At 40.1% G+C, this 21577-nt stretch overlaps 2 protein-coding genes across 3 annotated transcripts; both read right to left on the bottom strand.

Annotated features, from left to right (window-relative positions):
• Positions 1–352: 352 nt before the first annotated feature.
• Positions 353–9927, bottom strand: sirt2 (sirtuin 2 (silent mating type information regulation 2, homolog) 2 (S. cerevisiae)). 2 transcript variants are annotated; one of them, XM_063493211.2, is made up of 16 exons: positions 9423–9927; positions 7124–7170; positions 6875–6923; positions 6426–6536; positions 6263–6304; positions 6022–6128; positions 5427–5483; positions 5247–5315; positions 5043–5172; positions 4893–4952; positions 4747–4802; positions 4558–4634; positions 4324–4375; positions 4179–4246; positions 2943–3009; positions 353–1349 (listed from the first exon to the last, which is right to left on the bottom strand). In XM_063493211.2, coding segments are annotated over exons 3-16 (1038 nt in total). In that variant the 5' UTR covers positions 6876–6923; positions 7124–7170; positions 9423–9927; the 3' UTR covers positions 353–1208. The 2 variants fall into 2 exon arrangements, with proteins under 2 accessions (XP_063349281.1, XP_063349280.1); XM_063493210.1 differs by lacking the exon at positions 9423–9927 and adding an exon at positions 7326–7498.
• An 885-nt stretch (positions 9928–10812) lies between these two features.
• Positions 10813–16436, bottom strand: dmac2 (distal membrane arm assembly component 2). Its single transcript, XM_063493213.1, has 6 exons — positions 14459–16436; positions 12847–13043; positions 12309–12499; positions 12118–12198; positions 11078–11217; positions 10813–10979 (listed from the first exon to the last, which is right to left on the bottom strand). Exons 2-6 carry the CDS (start codon positions 12862–12864, stop codon positions 10813–10815), a joined length of 597 nt encoding a protein of 198 aa, XP_063349283.1. The 5' UTR covers positions 12865–13043; positions 14459–16436.
• Positions 16437–21577: the final 5141 nt, after the last annotated feature.

The raw sequence follows: 21577 nt of genomic DNA on the forward strand, positions 1-21577 counted from the left end.
ACAAAGTTAAGCCACTTAGCCACAAACATTTGCGACAGAAAGAGTCGTTCTAAAGATCTCACTTAATTCAAGAGTGCCACAGTAACGATTTAGGAATCACAGCAACTCAGGTATGAAGTATACAAAGCGGTGTTGCCGAGGTGAGGTAATGGTGTGTAAAAGTCACCAAGACCCAACATCAGCAGAAGCCCCCTGGCTTTAACGTCAGCAGGAGCGTCATGGCAGTGGTTTCCATGGCTGAGCAGCTCCTGTAGGTGTGTTGTGCATGTGGTCCTACACTTTGTCCATGTAGCATAACATAACCACAGTGTAACCAACTCCTCTATGAAAGACTTAACAGAAGTGAAAATGATCAGCTTTGAAAAGGTAAAATTTATTGCAGGGGGTTGCACTGGTTCCTGTAACATTGTACAGATGTTAATGTTATTGCATCCACCCGAGTATTTTTAAACCCACAAATCAATTCATGATCACACAAGTTTACAATAAAACCAGATCTTCTCATGCCCCAAAATTAACTTAGGTTTAGACTTTCTTTTGCATTTTTTACATTGCTTTTTTTTTTTTTTTTAAACATCATTAAAAAGAAATTAAACATGAGAGGAACATGAAAAACACGGTAAATTACAAATTGAGACATTTTAGAAGAGCCATGTGCCCAACTGCTGTCATTATCAGGAAGTTAATTTTGTTAGTAGGAAAGTTATCAGCACAGCAGGTTTTGGCTTGAAGGAAACGACACAGCACCTAAAATAGCCCGCTTATCTTCACAGAAAAGATCATTTTTGAAGAAACAAAATATCACATGTTCAGTTGCTGGTTTGCATATTCGTCTGAGCCACTGTGAAGTGCAATGGCGCCTGTTTTAGAGACATTAACCACAACGCACATGGGCACGCTATATGCTGCTGCAATATAGGTAAATGAACAATAGGTTCTGGTGCAACATAAAATCTGCTGGTCCACAGAGAAAGCGATAAACAGTTTAGACTGAGTTAAAAAAAAAAAAAGCTGAAAAGCTGAAAAAAAAAAAAAAAGTGCAAATGACTGATATAAACAGATGTGTAAAACACCAAGGTGTCAGAAAGTCCACCACAGCATCGCTTCCAGGTAACCCCCCGAGTAGTATCATGATGCGACTTCTTGGGTCAACTTCAATCTGTGACATCACCACAGTAGCTTCATTTAATCAGGGAGCTTTTTATTGGTTACTCCTCAGCTTTGGGTTCTGGTGGCCCTGATGCAGAGCTCGCCTTGGCTGTCGCTCCTTTGTTTTCACTGGCCTTCTCTTTTGCATCCTGACTGTCGATCTTGGTGTGCTCCTTCTTCACCAGCTCTTCCAGCTCTGCCTGGAGAGACGTAACAAACAAGAGCTTTAATGCAGCGGAGGCACTGAGATATGGAGCCCAAAGTGGTGGCAACAAGAAAAGCTACAAGACAAACAGCTCAAGCTTTTTTTGTTTGTTTTTTGTTTTGTACTGCGACACCTCTTCCATCAGGAAAACCACAACTTCACAACGATCTACAATAGGCTACCTTGACACTAGGACGTTCTTACTGCTCAAAAACAAACAAATAAAATAAATAAGAGCAGTTAAAAATCTTTAGACACATTGACGAATTTGTTTAGGAAAAAAACAAAATAATCAACACGTTGTGGGCTGCATAATCGCACAAAAAGCTCAAAATTTAAACCAGATCAGCTCAGTAATGTTTACAGCCTCCACATGCATGTACGCTCCCCACAACATTCTCAAGGCCTCATGAGATGTTGAATGACATCCAACAGGGTCTCCCTGCTGCTGTTTGGCCGCTTCAGATGCACTGATATAGGATGTCCCAAAGGTTCTCAGTTGGATTCAGTTTTGGGGCATGTGAGGACCAGTTAATGCCATCAATGCCAGCATCATCTAGGAACAGCCTATGCACTCTGGCCACATGAGCACGGCTACTGTCCTACACCAGGAACACAGGATCTGCTTCGCTGGCAAAATGAAACTTTCATCTCAGTACCTTTCATCTCAGTAAGCATTGTTGGCTAACACTCTCTATGGATATGCCTCCACAGAACATCATTGATCCTCTGCCAAGCTGGTCATATCGCATATCGTTCACCACAACGTCTCCAGACTCTTTCATGCCTGTCACATGTGATCCGTCTGATCCTGCTCTCATCTGCAAGGAAAATGGGTCACCACTAATATAAGACATCCCAGAGGTTCTCAACTGGCAGGTCTGGAGTGACAGACCCACCACTTCCTCTCTTGCAAAGGTTAATCGAGCTGCATGGTGCTGCACTATCAGCAAAGGTCCCACTGAAGGACATGAGGCCCTCGTGCTACCCTAATGTAGTCTGATTCTGACAGTTGTGTTAAATATGTATGAGTATGCGCTCTTGTTCCTCCTCCCACAAAGAAGCAGACACTGACCCTCCTGCTAGGCTGGCTTCTACTGCCCTGTGCTGGGAGGCACAGCAAACATCTGTGTGACAGCACTTATGGCTGTGCCTATGAGCTGGACTATCTGTACAATCTGAATTGACTGCAGGCACTGTGTCATCCTAACAGCAGTGACAAGGACACCAGCAAAATGCAGAACTAGATCAAAAAAAGTTAGCAGCCAAAAAAAGAAAAGAAAAGAAAAAGGTGAGAAATGGTCCACACGCAAAAAAATGTTTTTAGTGGTTGTCATGTTGACACCTCTACAGTACAACTGTTGTCACTCTCATTTGCACCAAAGCAGGTGAAATGGACTCACAGTGGTTTCTGCTTCCCAACCAGACAGACTGATACCCTGAAGTTAAAATGACTTTATGTTATATTTTGATGATCAAGTGTTCCCATTACTTTCTGAGCAGTGTTTATTTGTTTTAACCTTACACATGATAGGCCTAAAAACATTTAACATAGGACAGCATCCTTGAAAGGAGACATGTAACTTACCTTCCATCCCAGAAGATCAGCTAGAGCCAAACATCCATCATCACAAGTACTAATGTGAGCTACATCTCTGGAGAGAGAGGGGAAAATAAATAGCAACGTGTTAGCGCAAAACAACTTTTTATTTCACTGACAACACCAGCACCGTTTATCTTTTACACCATAAACTGAGCTGCAGATAAGGCAGCAATGGACACCTTACTGAAGAAAGCAGTTTAAAAATAACCATCATTTTAATTAATTTGCTTTTTGTTTGTTTTGGCACAAGAAGCTAATAAATTAAACTCACTGCTTCCACTAGAGCTTTCTTGGTCATTTAAGGCAGCGGTCCCCAACCCCCGGGCCGGTCCCAGTCTGTGAGTCGTTTGGTACCGGGCCGCAAGAGTTGAGGCTCGGGTGTGAAATTTATGGTTTCAGGGTTTTTATTGTTAACTCAGTTTCCCTGGGTCTTTTCCCGTGTTGTAGTTGTACGTCTTATTTTGAAAGAAATATTTACATGTTACCATAGCAACCAGAAAGCGTTAAGGGGCAGAGAGTAGGATGTTACTCTCAATGTTGTTGGTGCATTTCAGGAGGACGCTGCTAATAAAGTTACACAATTACACAGTAAATTCACGTTTATTATTATATTTACAAAATACCACAGTTTTTGTCTTGGTCGTATCATCTTATTTTGTTGTATTTTTCTGCAAAACCTTAGAGGCCGGTCCATGAAATTATTGTCTGACATTAAACTGGTCTGTGGCGCAAAAAAAGTTGGGGACCGCTGATTTAAAGGGAATCTGATAACTTTCAATGACTTTTCAGTTTCACAGAAACTTTTTAGCAAGTCAGATACTGAGCAACGTAGTTATAAATTAGTTCAATCATTAATGTAGTGAGTAGTATGAAAAAAATGTAGTATATTCAAAGTATCTACCAATTCCATTTGGGGCAGATAGATAAGTCTTTGGTGCCCCCTGGTTGTAAAATGGTGGACTGCGTGATGTGTGTTCATTACTCTGTGCATCAGTCTGAACTTGCAGCATATATTTCACATAAAAATAACTAAATCATAAAACAAAAAACCTTTTCCTGAGTATCTGTTAAACTGTATTTGACAAATATATTGTGCAGCTTAATGTAAAGGTACAGCTACAGTACACTGCACTCATTAAGATCTTTTGTTTATATTAGTTTGTAGTAAACGGCAAATACAGAGTAAAGCTATGGAGAGGAGTAGCTGTGTCTCAGTATCACCTGTAAGCCTTGTCTGAGTCAAAGTCCATCCCTTCTCCGAAACCAAACAAGCCCATCATGGGATTAACCTGCACAGAGACGCACATCAACACAAGCCTGCACAAAGAATCCAAGAAAGAAGGAAAAGGAAGTGGTGAGTGCTTACCTGCCCTGCTTTCTCCATGTTAATGAGCAGTCTGGGGCAACTTTTTGAAACCCTAAATGAAAAAGAAACACACAAAATAAAGTTTTCACCAGAGCAATCTACATGAAATTATAAAATGTGGTTGAGTGCAAACACTCTCAAACAAAATCTCCTGCAGGACTGTGGTCTACTACCAGATGATTACTGTAGCGGTCTCTGTGCTCAGACAGGAATGTGAAAGTTGAGCTGCAGTACCTGCTGACTAGACTCGCAAATGGTTGGACCTGAAGGGATGTCCCCATAACGATGAGAAGGTCGCAACGAGGAAAATCCTGAAAGGTTTAACAAAAAAAAACCCAAAACAACATTTACTATTACTAAGTAGCTGCATCACATTTCCTCAAAATATGCCAGAATGTTCACAAACCGCTGGTGTCCACTCACCATCTTCATTGAAGTGAAGAATCGGGCAGGTAGGTTCTCTCCAAAGAAGACAATATCTGTGCAAGAAAAAGTAGAAGAGAGACTTTCTAAAAGTCATGGTTGAAACTCAACATTACTAACATTTAAACAAATGAACATCTACTGACCTGGTTTAACCAAACTGCTGCACTTGTCACATTTGGGAATGTCGTCAGAAAAGATTTTCTCTACAAGACAGCAGGAGAAGGTTAAGATTCCAAGTGTCTCTTAATCAGACTAAATCAACAATCCAAAGCAAAAAAACAAAAACACCACACCTTTCATCCACTCCAGGCTGTACTCCTTGCGGCAGCAGAAGCTGACACAGTGTGACGTGTAGAACGTCCCGTGAGCTTCGATTAGGTCATCTCCTTCGAGCCCGGCTACTCGCTCCAGCGTGTCGATATTCTGAATGAACACAGGCAGTAATGTAAATGCAGCAATAGTGACTTCATTTGTGAAAAGCGAAGTGTTCCTCCTACCTGTGTGTAGCAGCGTCTCAGGATGCCCTTGTCTTTCAACATCTTCATGAAATAGTGACAGATTGTTGGCTAAACACCCGCAAAGGTCCAACATGAGAGAATGAACACAGTGTGAGGCCGTTTGTAGTTTTCTATATAACAACACATGTGACAAATAATCCGCAAGTGTGCGTGTTGTACCTTAAATTGTCCTGGGTAAAGCTCCCTTGCCAAGGCAAAGAATGGCTCTGGATGTTTCTGAGATACAAGATGGAGAAAGAATAATTTTTTTTTCTAAAATAACAATTTCAAAAAAGTTACAAGACAACTTTAGAGGTGTTAAAGCCAAAGCCTTGAAGTTGACCTTTTATGTGTTTACTTATTTTATCCTGTTACAATGGTGCGTGTTCATACTAAACATGGCCAAAGCCATTCACAAGAAACATGGTTTAAAAGGAGGGCAAAGAAAGCTACAAGAGATACGTTTCAGATAGTGGATGATCTGAGGGGTTTATTTTGAACTGTGAATCATGGGAACCTACTCTAGGAGAGTCCAAGAATAAAAAAAAATGAGCTGAAAATGAACATAAAAAAAGTACAGGTTAAAATTGGAGTTTTTTGACTGAAATATGAGCTATAGTTTAATGTGTTGAATTCGAGGCTGACAGTAATTAATATGTTGTTTTTTGTGTCAATATTAGCGAATACAAAGTTGTTTAAGAAGTGAGTAATAAATGGGAAAAGTTTTATAGACACTATCACCCCTCAAGCATGTCCAAAACAATCTCTCACAAACCTTAAAGTAATCTATCTGGAAAATAGCCTCTGGGTAAGGCAAGTTGTATTTTTGCAGGTTTGCATACAGGCCAGTTCCTGGAGAGCGAAAATCTGGGATTCCAGCAGCTGTAGAGAGAAATGATGTTCAGTTACTCATTAAGAATAATAATGATTATTATTATAATAATAATAATTAATAAAAGAGGTGATCTTTAAGCAGTTTAAGTGCTTATTCTGTGATATAAAAGAGAGATACTCACATGTGGATATTCCTGCTCCAACCATGCAGATGATGTTTTTACCTGCATGAAAGCAGAGAAGCTTGCGGCTCAATCAATAATAACTGCATTGTGGAAACAGGCTCGTAAGCGGTAAATCGATCCACTCCGGTGGGGGGCAGAGTGGAGGCGGGCAAAGACTCACATTTGCCGCTGTTTATGTATCGTGCCACTCCATCCAGAGTCAGCTCATCCAGGACTTTCTCAGCTGAACCGAGGCCCAGCGCGCTGGAGAAGAGGTTGCGCAGGAAGTCCACTGATGGGAACACAGGGAAAATCAGATAAAGGCAGAAATCGATACATTCAGACAAGTCAAGAGGCAGCTCCTAGTCTGATACAACATGGCTCAGCACAGCCACTGCATTAGCAGGAAAATTCAGAGGACACTGACACTGTTTAGTCACAAGTAGTAAAGTATATCTTGGGATTTAGCTACTAAGAAGTACATTATACTGCTGGGTTGGCACAATGGTCAAAATAACAACAGAAATATATACAACTGGGAACCAGTCCAATCACTGGATGTAAGCAGTAAAGTAAGAGTGAAAATTAAAATACAGAAATTATGAATCCCGTGTCTATGTGTTCACGTACTGTCTGTGTCTCCTGCAGCCTCGTCTTCACTGCTGTCGTCGGATTGTTCCTGCATAGGAAACAATACTAAAATTTACAAGCATATCACATTTATCTACACTGCACTGAAATATTGCTGAACAGCTTTATCACCTCTTCCTGTCTCAGACACTGACAAATGAGGGTTTTGTTTGGATTATGTCAATCTGACGGACATTAACCACACCTCGCTGCTAGCATTCACCGCTTCACACACACTACTATTCTCACCTCTGGTTCGGGAGTGACCTCCTCCTCTTTTTCTGATTTAGGAAGTTCTACAAATGTAAAAATAAAACAGCACGTCAAACTCACTGCACAGTTTCACGTAAAACTAATGCACGTAGCTTTGAAGCTAACTACACTAGCACGCAGAAACAGCGACACATTCTCGAAGTTTAACCAAAATTTAACTATCATACATCCGTCCTACCTGACGAATCAGACATTTATCCGTTTGCTGAGGCTCTTACACCACAAGGGTTCTGATGACAATCGATTTAAATGCCGAATTTTAAGAAGTTATGAGAGGTATCTAACACACAGCTAGCTGTTCTGTTGTTGTCCGTCACAAACGCGGTCCGTGCTTACTCTTGTGTTCAGCTTCACAAGAAAAGTCTGTTCCTACCTTCAGTTTGGAACTTTCGATAAGACTATTTGACTCCAGATACTCCGAAACACTGCTCGGTGGTGTGGTTCCAACCAAAACACCCACATCATGTGGCCAATGCTAATTTAGAGTTTGATGTGTTTCACCCAGGTTTCGACAGGTGGGTAGTGCTGTACCATGCTGCAAAGTTACGTATTGATGTAACACCAAGTAAAGACGCGGTCAGTATTGCCCATACCAATACCGATACTGAGAACTTTACTCCATAAAGGCAGCTTATGTAGCGGGAGCAGTGTGTTATGACTTGTGAGATGAATCATAATCAATTTCGAAATTCTGAACACATTTTAATGACCAATAAATAACTGTCATTTTTGCTTTCCACAATAATTAATGCACACAACAAAACACACCTTTCAACTTTTTATTTTGAAACTGTTTTTTTTTGTTTGTTTGTTTTTTTTAATGTAAATGTGGCTGTCTTTAAGGTTCTATGGATCAACTTCTGTTGTTTAAATGTGCTATTGGCTATAAAAATGTTTAGTTTTTTTAATAATTAAAAAAATAAGATGCCACAGTGAAACATAAAAGTTCAGACATTTTTCAGAGTGCATTTTTGATGTTCTTCTTCTTCTTCACTTCCAAAAATGCAGTGGACTACATACTGAACTTTGAGGACAGAAACAAAGTATCATCAATCCTGTCATGCTAGCATCTATCCAATGCCAATACCAGCATTGGTATATTTGGAAAGTTCTTAACCGCTGCTTCTTGGTTTTAACCCTAAAAGAGCTTTAAAATTAATTTATATTATTATATAATTATGATATATTTTGAATTTTTGAACACAAAAATTGCCTCCAGGTAAATAATAATAATAATACATTTTGATATTTACTTACAATCTATACCACAAAATACTTTTTCCCGCATTCCTTAGGTGATGTAATCATTTACAGTGTAATTTCTAGTTTCTCATCTCAGATCTCAGGCTGACAGATCACGTGCTCCTTTTTTCTTTCATATCAGATTTATTTTTTTTTTTACTTAATTCACGGTTAGTGTGATCTCCACCGGAGAATTTGTTTGAAATATATATATATATATATCTATATATATATATATATATATATATATATATATCTATATATATATATATATATATATATATATATATATATATATATATCTATATATATATATATGTGTGTGTGTGTATATATATATATATATATATATACACACACATATACATATATATATATATACACACATATACATATATATATATACACACACACATATATATATATATATATATTTATTGTGTTTCCACCCACAAATTACTAATTGAGGACCATTTCGACTTTCTCTTATTTATTTTCATGTCCCATGAAATGATTAGCTGCATTCATTCACACTTCATTCTACCATAGACGAATCATGTTCCACAAAATCCATTGGTTTACACTGAGCTCACCTACAAAGTGGACGACATTCAAATCCTCACAACCTGTGTCAATATTACAATAAACACAGCAGCCTTTTCTCCATATATTTTATTTTATAAATTGTTAGTTTTGGTGTTGCTTCACAAAATAGCATTTTCAATACATGTGATAATAGGAAAAAGTGGCCAGTAGGAGGAGGCGGGTGTCAGATTGGTTCAAAACCTCATTTTAATTCTGGCACAACTCCTTCCAGCGTTTCAGTCTCTCACAAAGCCTCGCTGTGCCCATCACTACAGCCGATCCCAATACTTGATATTATATTAAATATCACCAAAATTGCATGTAGTCAGTACACTGTTACTTAACATTTGAAATTATTATACATTTTGTACTTTAATATAGCTTCCAGTACTATCTAACATAACAAAATAAATGCTACCAAATGACTTGAGATGGTATATTTACATACAAAAGTAGCAGCAGTTTCTTCACCCACATTCACTCTTCTCTCATAGGTGTCTTCATCAGTCCATTGACACTGCTGCAGAACAAGGCTCACACTGGATTATGGGCTTTAGTTTCCTCACATAAGCTCCTGCAGTGCAGATTACAAATACATACAGACACGCTGTGATGTGTGACGACATCGCTTGCGCCATCTTTAAAACATGTGACAAGAGTAAATGGTAAATGGCCTGTATTTGTATAGCGCTTTGCTTAGTCCCTAAGGACCCCAAAGCGCTTTACTACTGGTGATGACAAGCTACATTGTAGCCACAGCTGCCCTGGGGCGCACTGACAGAGGCGAGGCTGCCGGACACTGGTGCCACCGGGCCCTCTGACCACCACCAGTAGGCAACGGGTGAAGTGTCTTGCCCAAGGACACAACGACCGAGACTGTCCGAGCCGGGGCTCAAACCGGCAACCTTCCGATTACAAGATGAACTGCCAACTCAGAGTTGGCAGTAAAGCTAACAATAATTGTCACACTCTTTATTCTTTGTCAGTCTTTATTATATTTACACTTATATTTACATTCAGCAACAATTGAGACAGAAACGGTTTAGGTGGCATATAAATTTACATCACATATATGTACATACCTATAAACTGATTCTGGTTTAAAGCAACTCAGTTTGTTGGGTTTGTGATCGTTTAATCACATTTGACTTCATAAACTATAAGTCTGATATTGAGGTCAATGTGACAACCATGGTGACAATGTTGGCCCGAACAGCAGATCTGCAACCATCTGGCAACCAGTTATGAGAGAAAAATTTGCATTCCCTGACCAGTTACAAATGGTTGCTGGAGGTTGATGGCAGACACTGAGAAAAATGATTTCCAAAATCCCAGTCAGTAACCCCCGGCAACCACCTGTTTCTAAGGAAAAATGTGTATTGTGGGATTGGTGAACTGCTGCATAAGTCAGATATATTGGCTCTGCTAATTTTGTCTCGCTGTTGTATCCGCTGCCCTTCTCCATGCTGCATTTCTCTGATGTCTCACAGGCTGTATCGAGTGAGATGGCACATGAACAGACAGAAGAGATTGCCTGTTTCCTCTCTGATTTCCATCCCAATCCACATGCTACCTCTGTCTTTGCATTTGCTCCTCTTCTTCTTCTTCCACCTTCCTCAGATTGTGGTCGTAGCCATTAGCTGTGATCTGGCACTGTGGTAGCATTTCCTCCAGCAGGATGATGACCAGGCCAGGATTTGAAATCCCAGGTAGGGATGAGACATTCAGATGCTTCAGTCCCCTGCAGCAGGCAGAGACAGTAAAAGAAATAAAGAAGTACTTATTATAACAACTATCACTGGTGATATTAACTAGTATTTTGATGCATTTTGGCTAATTTACTTGAGATTCCTGAGCGCAGCCAGGCCGCCTGTGGTGATGCGTGGACAATGTGAGATGTCTAGCTCCTCCAGAGAGTCCTGGAACAAATGGAGCCTGGCCAGGAACCAGTCGTCCACTTCAGGACAGCCTTTTAATTTTAGAGTCCGCAAAGATCGCTGCCTCTCTGTGGTGACATAAATCAGATCAGAAACTAGACTTGCTTGCTGAATATTAAAGAAATTAATCATCAGCAAGTGAAAAAATTAAGTTTGAGCTCAGCACCCAGATTTTCCAGTCCTGTGTAGTTGATGATGGTATAGCTCATGTCTGCTTCTTCTATAGGCGTGTTTTTGTGATTTAAGAAGTCCCAGCTGAATTTGCCCCTCTGGTTTGTACGAAACCACTCGGACTGACCGACATACCTGAGAATCATGGATCACAGCAGCACAAAGACAAGAGCTTAACTCAAACACTTACATATGACAATCCCCAAAACAGCAATAGCAAGAGAAGAGAAAAAAAAGTATCCAACTCTAGTGCTTTTGTCATGAGACTCCTCTGCTCATCATCTTTATTCTTCAGCACAGCCTGAACTCACTTGGTCAAGCTTTCTTCAGGAATAGTTCTTCAGGCTTCTTAAACTACATTAAAAGTTCTTCTTTTGATGTTTTGCATTTTGTTCTGTTCTTTGTCTCACTGATCTGTTTAATTACTTTTGAGGTCTGGGCTCTGGAGAGGCCAATCCATAACACTATCAGTGTTTCACTGTGAGTTTTTACTGCATTGCCAGTGTTTTGGGATCATTCTTATGCTGAAAAATGAAGCTGTTGTCAATCAGACACTTTCAACATGGTATTGCATGTTGGATCAAAATCTGATGCAGCCCATCAGCTTTGACCCAACACCACTGGGAATGCAGCCACAAACCATGACAGAGCTTCCACCATGTTTTACTGTTGGCTGTAGACACTCACTGTGATCCCCATCTCACAGTGAAGATGTTTGTGTTCAATAATTTGAACCACAAATTTCAAATTTGGATTGATTACTCCATAAGAGCCATTACCAATGATTTTCAGGCCAGCTGTGTAATTTGGCATATCTGAACCTTTTCTCTTTTTCTCCCTTCAATAAACTGTTTCTGTGCAAGAAATGTTTGCAACACGGCTCAAATTTCATCCTGGAACTATTTTTCAAGTATGACTAGATTTTAAGAAAAAACTGACCATTATTAAACCTGAAAATGTTTGGTTGGCAGTTATTAAATATGTAAACAATCCTTCTATAGCTACAGTGCAGGCACAAGGGAACAAGGCACTTACCTAAATCCTCCCTTCAGACTCAAGATGTAATACGCTGATGCTATGTCTGGCCCATAAAACCTCTGTGTGTAGCTATAGTAGCTGGAAGAAAGTAAAAGTAGCAGAAAAGTCAGTGATTTTCACCAAACAACAGAGAGCAGCAGGAGCAGGAACAGCATCATCATGTTACAAACTCCCAAAATGAGTCCTACGCATTTTTCTTTTGAAGCTGGCTCCTTTTTGCCTGAGACCTCCACCTGAGGAGCATCTCTACATCATAGAAACGCTGGGTGAGGAACAGGAGGAGTTTCCTGTGCAGAGGAGGAGGAGATGCTGAGCTGGTGCTCCACTGTCGCCTAGCAACAACGAGGAGAACTGACCGCTGGCAACATCTGTGTAGATACTGTGCACAGAGACAGGAAATGGGATGGAGGATATGAACAGTGACTACTGTCAGGTTAAACCTAAGTAGAGAATCAATGAAAGCACATGTCTGTTAACACGGAGATTTTGCCATAATTACGTATAAATGTTACAGTTAGGTTATGTAAAAACGTGTCTCACACAAATTCGACCACAGGTCTTTTCTAACATTAGCTAACGTTACTCTTATCGTATTTATATGGTTCAGCTACCTCGCAAAATCCTAACAACACCATGCGCTTTAAACCTGCCGGGCCTGCCTTACGTACAACATGTAATTTAGTCAGCTTAATGCAGTAATAAGTCGAAATTTGAAGGGTAACTTACTGTCAAGGGGGCCGACATGTTGACGCCGCTTTACAGAAAGTCGGAAAGGACAAACCGCACGCTTCCGCTTCTTGCTGGCGTCAGGTTGTTGTTGTTTTTCGTGTCCACCGCAAGGTGTCGCTCAATCCACGTGTCTAGTCCAGATTAGAAGCTCCTGAGCGGAGTTCTTCCCTCATAAAGTCCAGACGGACTTACAACTAGGCAAATCGTGAGGCAGTGAGAAAAAAACATGGTCTAACAAGCATTCAGTGTCTTTGATTACCAAATGTATATACATGACACTGTTATGAAAAGACTACAATTTCAATTTTATTTATATAGCGCTAAATAACAACAGTGCCTTAAGGCACTTTGTACTGCAAGGCCCCACAAAAATACAGAGAAAACCCCAACAGTTTAGATGACCCCCTATGAGCAAGCACTTGGCAACAGTGGAAAGGAAAAACTCTCTTTTAACAGGAAGAAACCACCGGCAGAACCAGGCTCAGGGAGGGGTAGCCATCTGCTGAGACCGGTTGGGGGTGAGTTGAGAGAACAGGACAAAGAGAAGCTGTGGAAGAGATCCAGAGCTTAATAATAACTAATGATTAAACGATTGCTGTTTCAGCATGTAGTGAGTGAAAAAGAAACACTCAGGGCATCATGGAAAATCCCCAGCAACCTAGGCTTCAGGGTCACATGATCCAGCCCTAACTAACTATCTGCTTTTACAAAAAGGACGGTTTTAAGCTCAACCTTAAAAAGTTCCACAGAAGAGGGGACTGAAAGCTGAAAGCTCTGCCTTCCATTCTACTTTTAAATATCCTGGGAAGTAAACTAGCAGTCTGAGAGCAAACTACATTGTGGTGATATGTTAATCTATAGTTAAAATTTTAAAAAAAACTCAGTGTAATTGCAGCATTATTAAGTATTATTGTTAATTATTATTATTTGTTTTTACTGCTGTAGGTATGAAAGGGGGTCAAAAGTGTCATTGTCCACCCTGTGCCAGGTGCAACAAGGGCTAGCATTACAGTCACCAGGTGCACGGCCTCTCCTCCTGCACAGTGCACACATAGGCAGGTTAACAAGCACAGAGAGACATTTGTGGGAGGAACTGTGTGAAAATTAAAAAGTCACATTTGGAAGTGTTTTTGCCAGTGTGCTAACTCATTTTAAGGCACTCCTGTCTTATCTTCTTGTTATTAAGAATGATTCCTTCAAAATCGTTTTAAAACACCAGGAGCGTATAATTGAATTTGCATATGCACATTAAGCAGGTTACTGTCCCCCCATCCTGACATCAGAAAGAGCCGTCAACACGTTACACTCTTACGCTCTAGAGTATGATGCTTATATGTGCAGTGAATAATCACTAAATATTCAAGAATAACACACGCATTATTAGCGGGGATAGTGTTAATCCTGTTCCATCTTCACTCTGCTTTTCATGCAAGAACACAGCTGATGTGATGCTGCAATTCAAATTGATTGTGTTTCTGTATCATTAAACACAACCTTTAAATCACTGCAGACTACGGCTCTCAATAAATAGTCCAAATTCAATTATACAATTAGATATTCAAAGAGAATACCAACATCAATTTTTAAATTGATTGTAAAAATCAGTTACCAGTTATTCATCCTTCAAATGGGATTCTGTCTGGCAGAGTCAGAGCAGCTGTGACGTGTAGGTTCGGTGGCTCCGAGGTGCAAAGCATAAAAACAAAAAAACGTTTAAAGGTCAATCAACAGTTTATTTGCTTCTTTGGACACATATCCCTCATAGTACCAGGCCAGTTGGGACAAAGGAAAAACTGCTTCAGTCCCTGATTGTCTCCCAGGTGTCTGACTATTTTGAGGGATTTTATTTAGATTCACATGGAATAGGATCTGAAGAGATTTGAAGTGAACATAAAGAGGATATCACTAGCTCATTTTCAGGTAACCAAAACTTTTAATTGCAGTCTCCTGTGATTAAGGTTTTAGCCATAAAGTTATTCGTCCTGTGTCAGAAATCATTTTTCAGTTATTTTTCATTTTCTTAAAATGCTTGTTAGAGCTAGGCTGACATGGAAAGCTTTTCTTAGCTTTTGTCCCTGGTAGTACTCTCCCAGTACATGCAATTATAGTCCATATTATGGAATATCCTACATAATGTGGTCTATGAGGTTTTCCTCACACATTCCCAGATTGCTGCTTTGTTGCTTCAGCATTGTTGCTTAAGTCAGTAGTATGTGTTTAACCTTTTTGGATTTTTCTATTATAGCTTAACCTTTGTTTGTAAAATATGCCATTCTGGTGCAGTAGCTGTCGGTGTACATGTGCACTGCCTTTTCATTATAAACATGCTCATAGCTGAATGGGGAAATCCTGACTTTTTGAGTTGATAACCAGCTTGCCGTGACCGCTTAGCCTGATTTCTGACAATACGTGTAAATGAAGCCAGATAAGGAAAATGTATCCTGGGAATGCTGGACTTTGCTCTCAGTACAGGTCCCCCGAAGCTTCCATTATGTCAGAACAAAGACATTTACAAACATCTCAGCTCACTGACATTTCAGCTGTACAGAGGTGCTATGGTAAATGTTGAAGCAAAGCTTTCACAACCTTTTAAGAGCTGTGTGTTTGGTTGTACAGAGAAGAATCACGTCTAATCCACTGATGCTGCAAACCTCAGAGTGTCAGGGGTCACTAGTTCTCCCAGCTTGGGTTAGTCAGGCTGCACACCCCCACACAGAAATCCAAGAAATAATCAAACAGATACGATATTTATGTTTTGGGGTTTAAGTGTTAAGATTTCCAGCCCTGCCTGCAGACAGTTGCAGAGTTTGCTGTGGGTGTCATCTCCCAGGAGGAGTTGTGGCATGGTTAGGTAGATTTGTGACAGAAGGATAGCAGTAGGAGTGAAAGAGAAGTTTACAAGATGGTAGTGAGACATGCTGTAGTAGTGTATAGTTTGGGGACGGTAGCACTGACATAAAGCTGTCAGAACTGAAGAAGTGAACATTTTTATTGGGGGTGACCAGGATGGAGCTTTTTGGAGACAAGGTTAGGCAAGGCTGAGATGGTTTATACATGTGCAGAGAAGGGATATATTGGAAAAAAGATGCTGAAGAGGAAGACGACAGAGAAGATCCATGGATGCAGTTGTGTGTGCAGCTGTGGTGACCCCTAAAGACAGCAGTCATCACAACATCACATGTAAATCATGTCTGTAATTAAATCTTTACAGCTTCCAAAACCTTCAGTAAAAAGGAGGTGAATGAGATTTAATTTAATCTGCAGATAGACTGTAGTCTAGCCTCCTCTACACTGAGGTAGAGGAGGCAATGATACACCACTGCCAATGATACTGAAGTCATTTTATGAATCTGCTGCTGTTTGTATTCTCCTGTGTCGCCTCTTAATTATTCAGACCATACAAATAGCTGTCTGCTTCTGACATGTCAGTCAGTATGCTTCTGAATCATTCACCTCAAGGCATACATCTCTGTGTCAGTATCACTTCTTTATTGAACTTCTCTCCGAGCACTGAGTGTTTTTTCTCTTTGACACCACAGGGAGATAAGGCAGAGTGTGAAATGTCTCTCATCAGACAGATTTACTGCTGAAAAACAAGCCAACGCCACACTCCCTTTTCCACGCACGCACACACCTCCCTACGTACGCCATCAGTATGAAGTGACGGGCGGCTCGCACCTGCTGGAGGCGCACACAATTAGCAAATGAGATCATGGCTAGCACTTTTCCTGAGTGTTTGCAGATGACAGGCAGAGAAAAGAAGCCACAGTTGAAAAAAGATCTCTTTGGTGTGACGGTGATGCTGATGTTCAGTGCTTTAAGCTCTGTCGGTAGTCCACGTAATGCAGCAGTAATCAGCATGAATAAAACACCCTGCCAGAATATTTTGCACATGTATCACACGATTCATACAATGGAAACATGGCAGGAGGAAGAGAAGTTAGTGACAAAGTAAGAGTCTCTGTGGAGCGCAAGAAACTCACACTGTTGAAGGAATGGCTGAATGAACATATGGACCAATGAGGTAAACGAAGTGACTGGCAGAGGTAATGAGTGAATTGATTGGTGCACAGAATAGATGCGCTGCTTACTAGAGCAGAATTTTAATGCTTTATCAGAGGTTGTTAGACAACGCTTCTGTTTTTTCCCTCCATGGTTAAAGTGCTCATGTGTGGGAGTGGTTTGACTCAGAGTTAACTGTCAGAGCGACTGATGATCATAGATTCTGATCGGTTTGAGATATTCAGTAAATAAGTATTCTGCATGCAGCTCTGCTCGGAAACACCCAGAAACAAATCACCAGAAGCTTTTCCGTGCACCTCACTGCGTTACTGATGGGCTTTTTTTCCCATAATTCACATGAAGTTTGCTACATTGTGTTCATATATGCCTTAATGGACCGGGTGTTCACTTCAAGTGTGGAGTCAACAAAAAGTGAGACCACAGTTATACTGCACATGTTGCTAGTCTATGCCATAAAAAGGAAACATCGATGTCAGCAAATGCTTGGGTGAGGTAGCATTAGATTCTTAAATAACACATAAAGTGTGAACGGCCAAGAATAGTGGTGCTAGATCAGTTACCAGGTATATAAAACCTGAGCTTGTGCCCAACAGTGATGGTCGCCTGCTTTTTGGGAAAAGAGCAGAACAGGGTCATATCGATAAAAGCTGCCATCTACTTCCCCAAAAACTGGCCAATTAGGATTACTCAGATGACTTTGACTTGTGTGAATGGATGACTGCATTTTGTGCATGAGTGATTTTCATTTTTAACAGTGAAGTCACAATCAGGTAACCAGTAACATTAATTAATAGCTTTATTGACCCATAAAATGTCCTTCCTGTTGTTGTTGTTATTGTTGTTGTTACAGGGTAGCATAAAGACATTAATTAAAGACAATCAAAACACAAGAAGACAAGGAAATACATTATTCGTGCTCCTAATTACAAAATATGCTTGTATAACATTCCACTGGCTACACGAAACAGTTTAAATATATTTACCCGTCAGCTCGAAAGGCTTGGGGTGGGCGCTGCATGGACATCTTTGTGAACACAATAATGTGAGAACAAATTGATACCATACATGCCTCTACTAAAAATATTGATATTGAAAATTTTGCAAACATAATAGCCAAAGGAGGTCAACAGGATTTCCGAAATTTCAATTCAATTTCAATTTCAATTTAATTTATACAGCGCCAAATCACAACAACAGTCACCTCAAGGTGCTTTATATTGTAAAACAGACCCTACAATAATAGATACAGAGAAAAACCCAATAATCATATGACCCTCTATGAGCAAGCACTTTGGCAACAGTGGGAAGGAAAAACTCTAACAGGAACTTTTAACAGGAAGAAACCTCTGTCAGAACTAGGCTCAGGGAGGGGCGGCCATCCAGCAGAAGCAAGACAGGACAAAAGACATGATGTGGAAGAGAGCCAGAGTGTACATAGTGCCATAGTGCATTTATTTAGGAAGGATATCATATATGCCTCTCATACTGGTATCTTAGTTGCATCGACAGACAATCTTTGACAGTCTGGAATTCTGCAAAATTCATAAAATTCATGCATTTTTTTATTTGCAGGTTTCTCTATGTTGCAGTATAATATGTAGCTATGATGTCGCCACTGTTTCAGTCTTTTGACAAAATGACATTTAAAGCTTTTTCCACAGTTTGCATTCAGTGAAATTTCATAACGATAGTCACCCTTCTGCTGTCGGATTTTCAGGCTGTCCGACTGTATGGATTTTCAGGCCAAGGCACAATTTGATAGGAGGAGCAATGAAAGATTTTCCATGTTAATTCTGGAGGAACTACAATTAAGTGGTAAACATTTCTTCTGCCAGGAGGCTCAGGAGTAGCACTGGCAGCTACTTTTCTTTCTACAATTCTTTTATAAAATCACAAAATCCTGTCTTCAAGATGCACTGATCCCAAGATGTAATATTCTTTGTCTTGACATCCTGTTTGTGAAGCACACCAACACAGACATCTCCTTGTATTTATACGCTGTAGGGTATTTTTTAATAGTAATGAGTGATCATACTGTTTTACTGTCACTCTGAGCTCTCTGGTGTTCCTTTGTCCTCTGTGGCAGCAGGAAAATCAATAAAATCAATGAATCCTTACATACAACATATTCTGGTTGCCTGCTGGGCTTTAAGAGGACTATTTTTATGAATAGTTTTCTGCTGTCAGTCAACCTGATGTCAACAATTTGCCCTGCATTTCTTTTTTCAGCTTCTCAGCTACTGACAGGGTTGCTCCAGACGACAGTGATGCCAAGCAGAGGTTGGAATCAGGATGGTCTAACGTATGTAATAATGTTGAGTCTGAGACTGCAGGCTTACAAAATTCTGATGACATTACAGAGAATCTTTAATTTTATTATCATTTCCCCAGAGAAAATGACACTGTTTTCAGTTTTGGTCAGCCAGTCTATAGCCTTTTTAAAAGAGACATTACATCTAAATTGGTTGAAAAATTAAAGTTGAAAAGATATATTTTGAGGCTGTTATAAGTGGTTAATTTAACCTTATTTCAACCATCTATTAATTCGCACAAATGTCTAAATGGTACAGAGCTGAGGCGTATACCTCATTTTAAGAACTGCTAAGGACCAGATCTTTTTTTTTTACTATTTCCTTACAACTAACAGAGGATGTACTCTCTTTTTCACATGACTCTAATCGTCATATTTACTAATTATACATGCTCACTCGACCTGATGTAAATCCAATATTCCTTCTGCTTGCCTGGCAGACTGTCATTAAGTTCAAAGCAATTCATGCTCTTCAGGCAGCATTAGAGCATGCTTGAAGAAAACTACCACGATTATAAGAACACAAACTTCATTTTTACCCACACTTGTCAGACGTTCATCACTGGGACTGTTTCTCATACTGGAAGAGACAAGACTGCTACCAGTTTTGTTAGAAAATGAAATTTCCCAGTTCCTGCTCCCCTATGGCTTGCCACTTTTTACTGTGAGTTAGAGTAAGTGATGGCCCTGTGGGAAAGCCATTAGCCGCTGATGGTCTCTCTTGTTCTTTCTCTCTTGCTGCTTTTCCCAGTTTCTGGAGAGATCTAGTAAAAACACACACATTCTCCATGCACGCACATGCACGCACATGCACGCACACACACACACACACACACACACACACACACACACACACAAACACACACACACACAAACCACTGCAGCAATTCTCGAGACCGTTAGAGGCTGTCAGAGTTGTTTTGTTTTGACCAGGTCCCATAAGGCCAGCGGAGTCTGTAAATCTCTGCTGTCCTGGCAGGAAAGCAATTAGTGGGCGGTCATACTGGGCCAGTTTGTTTAATGCTGTCTTTGAAGGACAGTCAATTTGGAGGGGCAAAAGGGCAAAAGGGGCATTTGTGCTTAAAATTCTGAAAAGCACAGATGTTAATCCATAGCTGATTTAATCTTTGTTTCGCATGCTTTGTATCTTCCAGACAAAAAGCTGGAGAGTTTAACTGGTAAAATAAGTGCACTGTTGTCATGGATGAACCAATTTTTCTTTCCTGAAGCGCAAACACATCTTCTATAATTAAGTTTGCATTAAATCACTGGGCTGTTAATGTGATGTGTGTCTCCTTATCTTTTGTACATTCACTTACTATTCAAACACCTTAGCGTGTTGTGTGTGTGTCCGTGCACCAGAGCACACAATCATCATCTTGTTATCTTTCCTTTCCACACATTTGTACTAATTTCCATTGGCAGAATTAATTAACATGGTGATGAACAGCACGCCGACCCAACCCACACTTATAAATGCTGCCCAATTACACACAGCACCATTATCTTGTCTGGGAGACTTCACTCGGAATAGCACATCTACCAAGAATAGCATAAGCAGAGCAGAGCATGTCATTAGATCGAAGCTCTATTGAGCATTGGAAAATGCTGATACACCTAAAATTACCAGTATTCACTCATGACTTTCGTGAGATTGTGTGTCATGCACACACGCAGACTCACAGTGCTGCGCTGACGTGCAAGGCAAGGATGCAAACACCATCAAATGCTGCAGTTTGGAGCTCAGTACTCTCTCTTGGGGTGGGCAGCCCCAAGTGTGCATGTCCAGCGTGGAGGGTTTAAAAAACTGGATCAAGGCTTGGGTTGGATCTTCCTTTGAGAATTCACACCAGAAATAAAAGAAACTGCTTTTGTTCTCTAAACCTTTGAACATGCTGACTCATTGTGTCATAAGACATGTGGCTGAAACACTAACAAAACGCCAAAGTCAGTTGTTGCACTCTATGGCTAAAGTTACCAGATGTTAGTTGTGGCAGTTATGTCCTTATAACCATTTTAACACAGTCTATTATTAAATTACAGAAATTCCAGTATAACCTTTTAAAATGTCATACTGGAATGGAAAACAAGGAACCCATTGTCTGAAGTAGCTCAGTTTAATGAGGTGGAACAATTGACATATTTGGGAGTTAGAAGATAGTGTTGATGCCAATTATGGGCCACTAAGGGAAGAAACTGCTAAAGAAAGAGTTCATAGATTTCATTACTATTATTTTGGATTGGAAGAATCAGTACTCTAAAAATGAATACTCAACAAAAATTTGTCTGTGTTTTGTGATTTACCCTTATCGTTACCTTCATCTTTTCTTCTGAAGATTTATATGGAATACCAGGAAAGCTACATTAGATCTGTCTCTGTTATACCGTTTGACA

This window comes from Pelmatolapia mariae, linkage group LG14 (assembly GCF_036321145.2).
Source record: "Pelmatolapia mariae isolate MD_Pm_ZW linkage group LG14, Pm_UMD_F_2, whole genome shotgun sequence".
Taxonomy (NCBI): Eukaryota; Metazoa; Chordata; class Actinopteri; order Cichliformes; family Cichlidae; genus Pelmatolapia; species Pelmatolapia mariae.

Coding starts and splice junctions, on each gene's coding strand:
- dmac2 (XM_063493213.1), bottom strand. Junction 12,199..12,308: donor CAGCTTCAAAAGAAAAATGC/GTAGGACTCATT, acceptor ACTTTCTTCCAG/CTACTATAGCTACACACAGA. Junction 11,218..12,117: donor AGTCTGAAGGGAGGATTTAG/GTAAGTGCCTTG, acceptor CATGATTCTCAG/GTATGTCGGTCAGTCCGAGT.
- sirt2 (XM_063493210.1), bottom strand. Junction 6,129..6,262: donor TGGAGCAGGAATATCCACAT/GTGAGTATCTCT, acceptor TTCTCTCTACAG/CTGCTGGAATCCCAGATTTT. Junction 3,010..4,178: donor GACTCAGACAAGGCTTACAG/GTGATACTGAGA, acceptor CTCTCTCTCCAG/AGATGTAGCTCACATTAGTA.